General features: G+C 32.6%; 1 protein-coding gene across 1 annotated transcript in view; it reads left to right on the top strand.

Moving 5' to 3' along the window:
- Window positions 1-13,658, top strand: part of KIAA0825 (KIAA0825 ortholog) — a 353,138-nt gene that overhangs the window by 47,247 nt on the left and 292,233 nt on the right. The window contains exons 4-5 of the mRNA XM_045566564.1: window positions 1,671-1,839; window positions 4,882-5,551. Of these exons, the coding sequence (XP_045422520.1) occupies window positions 1,671-1,839; window positions 4,882-5,551 (839 nt within the window). The remainder of the gene's footprint in view (window positions 1-1,670; window positions 1,840-4,881; window positions 5,552-13,658) is intronic.

Raw genomic sequence — 13,658 nt, 5'->3', positions numbered from 1 at the left:
GAGTCCTGATTGAAACAGATTTAGGTAGACTAACTGCTGGGACTTTCCAATTCACATTGCTGTAATCTATTTGGTTTCATTGAAGTGAGACGCATGAGGATGCTATAATAAAAACCTTTGATAAGGAGTCCCTAGAGTCAAGGTGTATGCTTAGGCAGGGCATTGTATTTCTGTCCATAGAAGTGCTTACGTTAAGAAAATACATGCCAATCTCTTGTCAGACTTAGAACTGGTATTTCTGAATAAGACTTCAGGAAATTGAGTGGCCTGTGGCCAAAGGAGGTATTGTTTTTCTTTTAAGTTCTTTGTTTTCATGAAAAGGCTCTTTGATTCTCAGAATGTATTTGTTTCAAGGTAATTTAGTTTGAATTCACTCATGCTCAGAAGTCTGAAAAGCTTAAACTTTTACAGTGTACGTTTTATAGGCAACCTACACCGATGAATTTTGAAGAGTCTTTCATATGTCATAAATTTTAATAATCAGAGCTTGGTTTCTAAAACCTACTTGGTTCTATCATATGGAGCCTATAATTAATAGCAATTATATTTTCAAAACAGTAACTTTACCTTGTAGTAACAAATCTTTCTTAATACTATTAAGAGACAAATGTGTAAGCTGTCAATTTTGGGTGAGGGGATTCCGTTTCAAAGGAATTTGCCTGTTTATAAGCTTTCTTGAAGTTTAGATATGCTGCCATCAGGTGGTAGTAATATGTCATGTCCACGTGGCTCTTCAGATGGCACTTTACTAATGGTCACTAGTTTACGCCACAAAGATTTATAACCATGAATGTGCAGAATTGTATATGGAAATTAAAATAACATAGTATATCTATCATTTTTATCAGAGCTAAGGTTACTTTGAATGGAATTTTTAAAACATATATAAGATTCAATTGGACATATTTTCCTCTGTTCTTGATTTATCTTTTTTTGTTGTTGTTAAGTAAAACATTTCATCCTATACCTCGTAAGCATTTAGAAAAATAGAAAAATAAAATTAAAAACTTAACTATTTATATCATATCACCCAAATGTAATTACTATTAACGCTTTGCTTCATTTCCTTCCAGTCTTTTTTTTTTATTTGTACTTTTTGGTATGTTTTTATTTTTGTTTTTTGGAGTTGAGTTGGGTAGCCGGAAAAGATATTTAGTTTAAGTAACATTGTATGTACAGCTTGTGTCCTTTACAGCTTTTAAAATTACAAGGTCTTTGTAACTGCCTTATGACTTCTTAATATTCCATTGATTGAAGTTTTCCATAATTTATATTTGCCTCTTGCTAGATAATGTATGTTTCTGATTTTTACCGTCATTGAGAGTTTTTATCTCTGCCTCCCATCTACTGCCTATCAAGAGGGCCATTATTGCATTGCATCTATGATTTTTGTTTCAACATGAAAGAATTTCTAATTCATCCCCGAGTAGCTAGGTATTTTATATTTCCTCCATTGCATTTTTTACTGCCAGAAAATTTGGACTCTCAGTTTTCAACTATGACTGTAAATGTATAATCTCTTTGTTATTATTTTCATATCATATGAATGTTTTATAATTTTGTAAATTATACCCAACCAGGTACCACATATAACCTCAGGGCCTGTGATATTATGAGATGGAGCCATTACCTACTTCCTACCAAAATAATTTTTCTTCTCTTTTTTATAGCATAGAACATTGCATTAAAGAAATACAGTCTGAAGTTAAAAAACAGCGTCCAGATGTGCAGCTGCAAACAACAACTGACTGTTTTGAATGGCTAACTAACTATAATTATAATACATCTAAGTCACCTTCCATTCCCCATGGAGAGATGATGAAATTCCTCAAAACACTGGTAAAAAAAAAAAAAAAAAAAAAAAGAATCTTTGTTTTATAATGGAGTGGGATGGGTGAACAGGGAATACAATTCATTCAATTTCTATATATAAATATTTATTTTAGTAACCATATATATCTAGGAGTTTGTGGTTTTATTTTATTTTGTTCTTATATTTTCAATGGAATCCAGTGAGCTGTTTTTATTTTTTACTATGATTTTTATCAATCAAAAGAGATTTCATATAACTGGAGATTTAAATATTATAATTTGTGGATAATTTGTGGTATGATATATTCCATATCAATGCCACAAAATGTATTGATGTGTACCACAACTGTCTAACCAGAGAAGTTCATGTTCATTATATTTTGTGTCCCTTCACGACCATTTTCTTTATGCTCATTATTAAGAATAGTAAGTTCCCCATCAATTCTATTAAGTGGCCTTGGCTGCCATTCCCTGCATTCCCAGCCTGCAGTCATACTCAGTTCTTATCTGTCACGATAGCAATTTGTACAAGATTGATGGAAAATTATTACATTGGTCATTCTTTGATACTGACCACCCTGTATGCTAGAGAAGTTTTTGTAACCTTCAGCAAGAACAATTATTTAATTGCACCTGTATCTACAAGGTGGCTAGTTTGCAAAAACAGATTCCCAGAGAAATAGCACAATTGTTAGAAAGCAGTATCTCTGTACCTATGGTTTTAATTTAATTTAGGAAAAAAAGGCACTGTTTTTGTCTAAACATCAAACATTGACTAAGGCAGATGTGGAAAATATCTTGAGGTTGTAGATGGCTTAGGATGACAGAATCAGATGAAAATAGTTTTTGGCTGTTGGTATTATTACAGATGTCTCTTTAATGTTTACAAAGTAATAAAAAGAAGAGAAAGGAAGACTATGTGCCCTGAAGCCTTATTCTTTTAAGAAAATCCTCTCACCCATTCTATCCTGAAGGTGGAGCCTTGAAGAATAAATATGGATATAGTTATTCCTTTAATTTTTATTAAGAGCCATGTGTATTGAATTTCATTAATATTGATGTAATAATGCTTTCTCATTTAATTAAAACCAAAAGCTTTTAATTATCTTTTAATCTGTCACACATAAGTCATTCTCTATTCACTGCAGGGCAAAGGCCGCCTTAGTTTTGCTCAAATTCATTAGACTGATAGGCTTGTTCCAGACCTAGGTTTTTTTACATAATTGATCATGTTGTTTTAAGGAAGGAACCACATTATTAAAACAGATCCAGATTAAAATGACCTTATTATCAAGTTTCTACATGCTAAAAATGTCAATCATGATGGCATTTTTCATATATCTGTTTTTTCACAGAAGATTTTTTATTAATTATCTAGCTATTTAAATAAGAAACAGAGGTCCTAATTATGGCAATTATACTGAAGTTATTTCCAAAATTTAAGCAATCATACTAAACACATGTTTTAAACCTCTGTAATCTATTTTTCTTTGTTTGATCAAAAATTTACAGTTATTGACTGACTTAAAGAAACCCAAGGCTGAGGCACCAACCTGACTCGTTTTCCGTATAGAATTTACCAGAATGCTGACTTGTCCTGGACTCTATCTAAGGACATTTCTTTTCCAGAAGTATCAAAAGACCTAAATAGAGGGAGAGGAGACAGAAAGAAGCTACAGAAAAGTCACATGCACTCTGTGGCTCTCTAGAGTATAGTAGAAAGAATACAGACGAAGAGAATGAAGCCAGGGATCCATTTTTGGTTCTGTCCCTTATTGTATGTGACCTTTGGAAATTCACTGAAGCGTGCTTCACTTTAGTATTTTTATCTGTAAATTGGGTCTGTAAAAATTTATGTCAAAATTTCTCATTATGAATAAACCAGACAATATATGTAAAAATGCTTTTTATATAATAAAATATTATGTCATATGGGGTATAATTATTTATTACAAATAGAACATTAAATTATACATTGCAATGTTTAGAATGACTGAGCATAAATTCCTGGAATTTGTTTAGTAGTTGTTCATAATTCTCAATCACACATAATGTCTGTGGTATCTTTGTCAATAAGAAATTTCGAAGCCAGGCTGATTTTGTTCCACTCGGACCTTGCTTCTATATCTCTTGTAATCAGCTTGTTTCTGCTTGGAGAATATAAACTAATTTCAATATTGGCTGAAAATAGACATAATTAGGAAAGTCAGCATGTAAGGAGACTGTGTTTATAATTCAAAGTCCAAGAAAAAAGTAATTTTTTTGTCCCTTACTATTCATAATTATGCCCACCATTGGTTTTTGTCAGGACAGCAAGTATAAAGGAATAATTTCTTATCATCTTTTGGGGAACGATAGTATCTTTTTCCCATTTTGAGTTAGTTATTTCTTTGGAGAAAACTGAAATATTCTCAGATTAATTTTTAAAGTAAAATCTTTCTTCATATGGTTCTTAAAAAGGAATTTAAATGAAAGTTGAAATCTTTCAATGTATTAAATTTTATTTCTCAGGATGGTAGCTATTAGTAAACCCTAGGCGCATACTATGTTTAAAGATCTCCACTCTATTCTAGAATGATTTTAAAGCATTGTATGTTCATTTGGGGTTTTATAATAATAAATATACTCATTCAGGCATGAAAATTATCTACCAGGAATTAATTAGGGGCATAATCTTGAATTTATTTTGTCTTAGGAATACATTTCAATCAATGTTTTACTATAGATTTGTATTTAGAATTTTTAAGCTGCTTCTGTCATAAAGCTTGGGTTATATCTGGGCTGGATAATAATGAGAGCTAAAAGCTATATGTCTAAAAATCTAATTGAAAAGGTAATCAGATGGGCTTTACAAAATTTAACAGACCATAAAAGCTAGCATTCTAAAATGTCTGAATTAATTACATTTCAAATGCAAAAAAGAAATCTTGAGGAGCCTAATAGTATTGATTCTAAATTGAAATAAATTATTATGAAATTTTATATAATAGAATTTTATATAGTAGAAATCACTTTTTCCTGTTACACTTAGAGTTAACCATTTCTAATGTTATAATTTACTTTTATTAGCAAGATTTGTTGAAGAATGAACAAAATCAAGAAGAAATGATACTTGATTTACTTTGGGATCTCTCCTGCCAGAGCAGCATTTCATTCCCATGGACTCTAAGTGGAACATCTTTCCATTTCCTCTCTAGGACTTCTCTTCATTCTGTTGAAGATCATTCCTCTATGGATGCAAAATCCATATGGGATGATATAAGACTGCATCTTCGACACTTCTTAGTGAGGAAGTTACAAAGCTATAATGAAATAAACAATTCACAGCAAAAAATATTATTGAAAAATCAGTGCTTACAACAACTCTTGTTTCTTTATCCAGAATCGGATGTTATAATCAAGTACCAAAACATACAGAATAAACTGTTGGTTAAACTTCTGCAGAACTTTTTTCCTTCTTACAGCAGAGATTCAAATTTAGACATAATAGTTCATGGATGTCAAAGCACAATGCTTAAGTTATACTCAATGCTAAAAGAGGATTTTAATGTACTCTATGAAATTTTAGCTCCATCTTCAACAGTGAAATTCATTAAAGAAACTTACCTGGATACTGTTACAGAAGAAATGGCAAAATTTCTTGAAAATTTTTGTGAGCTGCAGTTCAAAGAAAACGCCGTCCGTGTGGTTAAAACAAGCAAGAGCTCCAGCAAGCATAGAGGAACAGTGCATGCTTTGGGTTAGTGACATTTAAAATTTTTGTTTGGTTTAACTTAAGCCTTTGATACTTTTAATTTTCTAAGCTTTTTCTATGTGGTTAAATCTTACTGCAAACTTGAAAATAAATTAGAAAATAAATGTAATGAAATTTTATAGTATACGTTTCTCATATGCTTTCCTTTTTCTGTAAGTATAGTCATAGAAGTGTTTTCTTTCCTGTTAAATTGTTAAAGATATTGGAAATGTAAGCCAAAAATATTTCAATTAGAGTTTTATTTCTCTTGATTATGTGTAACAAAAAGTAAAGTATTGGGTAAAACACACACACACATTCAGTTATATTAATATATATATAAAAACCATAAAAGCATAAATTTTAATCCATTGTGTCTTCCAATACCAAAGCATTATTAGGTAAAAAGAAGAATTGAAAATATGTTGAAATTTGCATCAAGTAAAATTGGAAGTTTAAAAATTGTAATGTTTTAGTCAGCCAGTTCTAATAAAGAGCAACATGAAGTATTATAAAATTCTATATTGTAATTGATTATGAAGGTAAGCATTTTAACTACAGCTAATTTTTAAAGCTCCTCTATTATTTTTCTATAAGAATGTATACAAATAAAAGATGATTTGAAAATTCCTATTTTATTCAAAAGATAAAGGAAAAAAGGAAAAATTATTGTGAAATAATAAACTTTTTTTTCATGGCTTTAATTTCCTACTGGTAGAGAAAAGTCAAGGTAAAAATATGATTGCTTAAGAAATTATCATTAGTCATACTTCTATATAAAACTCTGAGGTATATTTCCAAATAGGTTCATAAACTATAGTAAGTATTTGAAAATTATTTGGTGAATTATTATATATCTTTGAATTTGTGATCATCTTTTAAAACTTTCCATAGCTCATTATATTTTTACTTATCTTCATTAATAAAATGCCAGAAGACCAAGTTAATATGATATATGAATTTTCAAATATTATAGTTTAATATTTTCTCTTAAAATTTTTATTTTCCTGTGGAAGCTATATCATATTGCAGAACAGAGATGCATCAGCCAAGTTTTGGTTATGGCAAAATACAAAGTCAGTTAATTTAGGAACATTACAATTTTGCTCAAAGCAAATAGACTTCCAATTTAGTTGTTAACACATAAATTTTTAAATGCATTTCATTAGTGTACTTGTTTTCTAAAATTCTTATATTCTCTAAAAAAACCAAAAATTCCTGCTTACTTGTAAAGTGTTTTCAATACGAAAGTTTTATATGTGCTAAATATAGTTTATAACAGAAGAAAAGATCCATATGGTTGAAAATATGTGTAAGTTGCTATGGAGTCTTTAGGGCTGATATTGAAGTGTTTTCCGATTCATGAGAGAAAACTATGTGTGTCTGCTTTAAAACTAGAATTTGAAATATTTTCCAGAGTCCGGGTGCATTGATCTTTCCTAGGTTCTTTTGTCTGAACTTTGGTATAAATCACATGTCGAATGAGCATTTTCTGTATGCCAGACAGTGTGCTAAGGACAACCCATTCCTTATTATTCCAATTTTACAAACAATGAAAGAAGCTTAGAAAGAAGAGCCAGGCACAGTGGCTCACACCTGTTATCCCAGTACTCCGGGAAGCCAAGGTGGGAGGACCGATTAAGGCCAAGAGTTCAAGACCAACCCAGGCAACATAATGCGACCTTATTCCTTACAAAAAACATTTTTAAATTTTCTACGTATGGTAGCACACACCTGTAGTCCTAGCTACTCAGGAGGCTGAGGTGTAAGCCCAGGAGTTTGAGGCTGCAGTGAGCTATGATTGGGCCACTGCACTAAGATCTTGTCTCTAAAAAAAGAGAAAAAAAGAAAAAGGAAAGATTAATTTGCCTTGGATCATGTTGTACAGAGTCAGTATTTATATTTGAGATCAGGATTCATATGCAGGTCATTATGTCTCCAAGGCCCATGCTATTGGACTTTGTCTTAAAGTATAGAATTGAATAACTTTTCACCTGCAAAAGAAATTTCAAATAGCACTCTTCAAGTGGGCTGCCTGAAAACAAATTCAGTTCAGCTTTATTGACCATCTATCTATCATAAGCAAGGCATTTAGCAGCTACCACTTTTAAGGTTCTGTGCTAGACACAGTAAGGGAAAGGAAAATAAATGAGTCACTACTGCTACTGTTGTATGAGAACTGCTAAACTAAAAGATCAATCATGTTTTTTTGCTAGCATTTGACCCAATGATCCTATTTTATTTAGTAAAGACATACAGCTTTGAGATGAGCAATAATAGCTTATATTCCTGGTTGAATAAAATCTAGATTGGTTTGAATGGGTTGTGTATTATCTTTAGTATATGTCTGTATCTTGATACTCACCAAGTCTTGATATTTTGCCTGAAATTATAGAAAGAACATTCCTTAAGTAACAACAACTAACATTTATTGGTTCAGATATTGATGTACATTATTTCATTTAATCCTTCGAACCACCCAACAAGATAGATGCCATTATTTATCTTCCTTATACTGTAAGGAAACTAAGATACAGAGCTGTTAAGTAATTTGCTCAAGGTCATAAAATGAAGCCAGGATTCAAACTCATGTCTGTCTGACTCCAGAGCCCTTACTCTATGACTATGCTAAAACAATGGATGGAAATATCATATCCTATTTAGAAACACTTTTGTGAATCCTCTGTTTACTTCCTCAACTTTAGTGTAGTCATTGTTCTATTCTTCTCTAACTTATCCCACATTCTTCTCATTTGAAGACTACATAATCCCAATTTAAAAGTATTTTTGGATATAATTCCTATTTGGTGGCCTTAAGCTGGCTTTGTATGTATGCTATAGTCTTAATGAACTAATGTCATATTTGTTTATGTTTATACCTACCTTGTTGTCAATGAGCTAAGACAATTTGGACCTGCTGAATCTTTAATTGCTTCTGAGGTAGTACCTAGATTGAGAATTGGTTGTTCTTCCCTGAATGGTCTGTAAAGTATCTGTCTATCTATATTAGCTGATTACTGCTTTATTTTTACGTATAAGACTTTAAAAGACTTTACATAAGTGAGTTCATTTAATCTTCTGAATAGCCCTTTCAATGTTCATCCTTTATATATGAAAAAACTGAGACTCAAAAAGGAAAGTGTTTGCTAAGGCTACACAGCTAATAACCCAAAGAAAGGAAATTCCTGTTTACAATTATTTGGTATATTAACTTGATATGCCATTAAACTCTGTATCAAAAACTGTGCAAGATGCTATGATAATTAGCATTAAAAAATCCTTTATCAAACACTCACATTTTCTTTGTGGATTTTCACATTCCTATGTTCTTCACTCATTCAGTGTTTTCTTTTTCTTTTTTATCGACAGTGATTCATAACTGACTTACGATTTGCTTGTGTTGTTAACTCAGACACTGACTAGAGGTAGTTTTTATGCTATTCCATGTTATGCTATGCTATGCCATTGTATTCTATTCCACCAGCTGGCCTTTCTGGTGGCAGTGTTTACCTGGACACCCCAGAGTGAGTTCTGTCTGCAACCAATTCAGGCTATCTTGTACATATATTTAAAATATGGTCACACTCTCTCTAGCCATTTTCCTGGGATAATGGTACCAGGCAGATATTTAATTTTATTTATATGTAAGATTATCCTTAGACTTACATTTCACATCTTGGCCTTTTTTCTCCTTTATATTCATATGGTTTTGAATGTTTTTTTTTCTTTGAGAGCATGTGCTGTTTTATGTTTTAGTATTGTGTATAGCTTGTATATTTTGTTATTTGAAGAAAATGATGAAATAATGTTAATATAAATAATTACATAATCTTTTCAGTGATCTTTTCTACAAGAGAGCCATATTGTTTTTACAGATACTCTTAAAAATTTTCAAGAGTGATTTAAGAACTAAGATTTTCTCAATCACTCTGATTTTGTTAATCTGTATTCTTATAGTTTCTATAATATTTTTTAGGAAAATTATCAATTATTTCCTAAAGGTTTATGCTACAATATTTACATTTTTCATTTAGCTCAGAAGGCTTTAAAGTCAAAATAAACAGCTTTCAAAAAGCTAGAGATTTGCAGTTAGCATTTTGATTGTAACCTGATTCATCATTATCTAGAAAGTCAGATCCATATTTACACATATACTTGTGTCATCTACATATCAGGATGTAATAAAATGTATATTTTAACATTTTTCTATGTCTATCTTTGGGATGGTTTAAGTGATAAAATTAATTTTACTTTTAAAATTATATTTTTGGGGGATTTAAGTAAATTTTTTTCAATGTTTGAAAAAGAGAGGATAGTTTATAATAAATTGCAGTTAAATCCTCTGGTTTTTCATATAAAAAGATGAAATTAGGAGATTTTAGTTCTAGGATAAATTTCATGGTTCCCGGTATATCTTATCATGAATTTTTCTTGAGGTTATTGTTAGCTTGAAAAGGACAGACTCAAGAGAATATAATATTAATACATGCCTTTGAATATTTGGAAGATTCCTAAGAATCTGCAGTAGGTGAGTGGTTGAACTGAGTGACCTCTAAGGTCCTTTCCCTTTCACAGTCCCTTACTCTTTTGTTTAAGGAAGATTAGGGTTGTCAGGGACAGAATCTCTCCGGAGATGAAAGATCCTTCAAGGTAAAGAAGGTCCTCAAACCAAAGAGAAGACAGACTTCTTGACTAAGGAGACACACGATCACTATTGAAAGTAGGCCAGTTAAAAGCCACCCTACTCTCTCCTGCTCCTCAAGGAGCTCTAACCAGTTGAATGATGATATCAAGAAAAGGTGAAGAGGTATATTAAGGCCAGCATCTCTGAAAAGTTGGGTATTATCCCTATTTTATAGATATAGAAACTGAGGTTTGGTCAAGTTAATTAGCTTTCCCAAAGTTCCACTGCTAGGAAGTTCCTTGCTATTCAAACCCATTTCTAAATTATGACAAAGCCTGTTCTCTTAACTACTGTGACTTACTGTCTCTTGTTAAATGAAATCATTTGTAAGATAATCCTTTTATAATCTGAAGAGTAATTTTCATTTTCTACAATTGTAGCATACATTTATTTCTCTACATATAAAATTAAACAAACTTCTATTTTGGAACTATAATAGTAATAGAGTACAAAGCCACATCACTGGATTTTCTGTTTCAAAAGATTTGCAAAGAAAAAATTCAAGACTTTGCATATTAATACATGAAAAGGAAAATAATACCATTAATTTTTTACTTAATATTTTTTAAAAAGTATTTAAATGGAGAATCTTATTTTTTTTCCTTCATATGCAAGTAAGCTGGTTACATTTAAGTCTTTTACCATACTTAAGCTAAAAGTAACTAATTTATTGAAATAGTTGAGCTGATTATTGCCAAATTTTTACCATTAATTAATTAATAACAATACCAATAGTTAGCATTGTATTTGCAAGATACTTCCACATTTTTGGTTTATTTTACTTGTTTTTGCTGTACCACCACCCAGAAATTAGACAGTGCAGCAATTCCAGTTCTTAGGTTTTATAGGTGAAAAAATGACAGTGTTTTGGCTGGTTAACAAATCAAGTTAGCTGCAGGGTTAAGATTAGAAGAGAAGCATCTTCCCACTCTATCTGAATGCCTCCTAAGAAAACAAATGAAAAATCTAACACTAGAATTTTTTTCTTCTAAGGAAGTATTTTTGTTTTAGATTCTTAATCCTAAAGGTTGTGTCATCTGTGAAAATTATTTGATTAAAAGCCATGAGAAAAACAACTGGATATGAATGGATATATGAGGGGAGAGTGTATGTCATGTGCTTGGGTGGATGTGTGGTAGTATGTGTATGTGTGCATATCTTATCTAAAACCTTGTTTTCTGCTGCATGGACTCTATTTTCTGACCTAATTAATGTTCTCCACTAAATGTTCTGAGGGCTCTGAATCATTATTCTGAAACCAGAGGGCAACAAAGATGGGAAGTCTAATGACTTAGAGAGAAAGTGGATGTAATTTAATTCTAGTATATTTTTCTTTCATATAGCAACAATTAGCAAACACTAAATTGCACTCGATTATCTGCTTCCTCCATCCTTAGAACACCTGTGTGTTCTTCCTAAGGGTGGAAAGAATATCTCACTTGCTACATCTTCTAATTATGACATTCAGATACTAAGGAGGGAAGTTAAAAATGACTCCCTCTTTGGTTTCTCATGAGGGATCATAGGTTAGTTTGAGATTTATGTACCTTATTAACCATTTAATAACTTTATTGTTTGTTTTTTTTTTTGAGGCAAGGTCTTGCTCTGGTGCCTGGGCTAACCTGCAATGGCATCATCATAGGTCACTACAACCTCCAACTCCTGGGCTCAAGTGATCCTCCTGCCCTCAGCCTCCTGAGTAGCTGGGACTACAGGCGTGTGCCACCACGCCCAGCTAATTTTTTAAAAAAATTTTTATGTTGTAGAATGACTTTTGTTCTTCTGGGTAGATGCCCAATAATGGGATTGCTGGATCGAATGGTAGGTCTATCTGAATTTGTTTAAGGTATCTCCATAATGCTTTCCACAGGGGTTGCACTAGTTTGCAGTCCCACCAGCAGTGTATGAGTGTTCCTGTCTCTCCGCATCCACGCCAACATGTGTTGTTTTGGGACTTTTTGATAAAGGCCATTCTCACTGGAGTTAAGTGATATCTCATTGTGGTTTTGATTTGCATTTCCCTGATGATTAGGGATGTTGAGCATTTTTTCATATGTTTGTTGGCCATTCTTATATCTTCTTTTGAAAAATTTCTATTCATGTCCTTTGCCCATTTTTTGATAGGGTTGTTTGATTTTTTCTTGCTTATTTTCCTGAGTTCTAAATAGATTCTTGTTATCAGTCCTTTATCTGATGTGTAGTATGCGAAAATTTTTTCCCATTCTGTAGGCTGTCTGTTTATTTTCGTGACTGTTTCTTTGGCTGTGCAGAAGCTTTTTAATTTAATCAGGTCCCATTCGTTTATTTTTGTTGTTGCTGTGATTGCCTTAGGGGTTTTCTTTATAAATTCTTTGCCTAGACCAATGTCTGAATCCTGTACCCGAATGTTTATAGCAGCACAATTCATAATTGCAAAGATGTGGAAACAACCCAAATGCCCATGAATCCACGAATGGATTAGTAAACTGTGGTATATGTATACCATGGAGTATTACTCAGCTATAAGAAATAACGGTGATACGACATCTCTTTGGTTCTCCTGGAGAGAGTTGGAACCCATTATATTAAGTGATGTATCCAAAGAATGGATAAACAAGCATCACATGTACTCACCAGAAAATTGGTTTCCCTGACCATCACCTAAATGCACATCGGGGAAGGGTACCAATTAGATATCAGACTGAGATAGGGGGTGGGGGGAGGGATTGGGTGTATGCCTGCATGATGAGTGCATTGTGCACCATCTGGGGAATGGTCATGCTTGAGGGTGCAGACCCGGGGAGGTGGTGGGTGGGGGGAGGGGATGGTGGTATGACTACATGGTGAGTGCCAGGCAGGTGAATGGACACGCTTGAGGCTCTGACTCGGGGGGATGGGCAGGACATGGACATTGTATATAACCTGAACTTATGTACCCCCATGATGAGCTGAAATAAAAAAAAAAAAATTTTTATGGAGATGGAGTCTCGCTGTTGTCCAGCTGGTCTCAAACTCCTGGCCTCAGGCAACCCTCTCTTCTAGGCCTCCCAAAGTGCTAGGATTACAGGTGTGAGCCACCATACTGGGCCTTAATAACATTTTTACAAACAGAAAAACTTTTTAAAAGACTAAAATGCTGACGTTTTAAAAACCTCATTTTTTTTTTGACTTGGAAAAAGAAATTGTCTATTTAAAAATGTAAGTAACATTTTAGGAGTAGAATTCAAATAACTGAAAAAAATCATTGCATTGAGGTTTAGAGTAAAATTATTCTAAAAGTGAATGTATTTATTTTGCAACTATTCTATATTGAGCAAAGAATATGGACAAGTATACATGAGGTTGTTGCAAGCCAGAAATTTATGTCCTACAGAAAGGGAGTTGCTTTAGTGTATGGGGTGCTAAGTTACTCTGTAACCTTCCTAAAACTTTTCTGGCTTCTGCTTTGCG

Source organism: Lemur catta, chromosome 12 (genome assembly GCF_020740605.2).
Source record: "Lemur catta isolate mLemCat1 chromosome 12, mLemCat1.pri, whole genome shotgun sequence".
In the NCBI taxonomy this organism is placed as follows: Eukaryota; Metazoa; Chordata; class Mammalia; order Primates; family Lemuridae; genus Lemur; species Lemur catta.
Note: the sequence above shows the minus strand (reverse complement) of the source record. Positions and strands in the feature narration are given on the sequence as shown.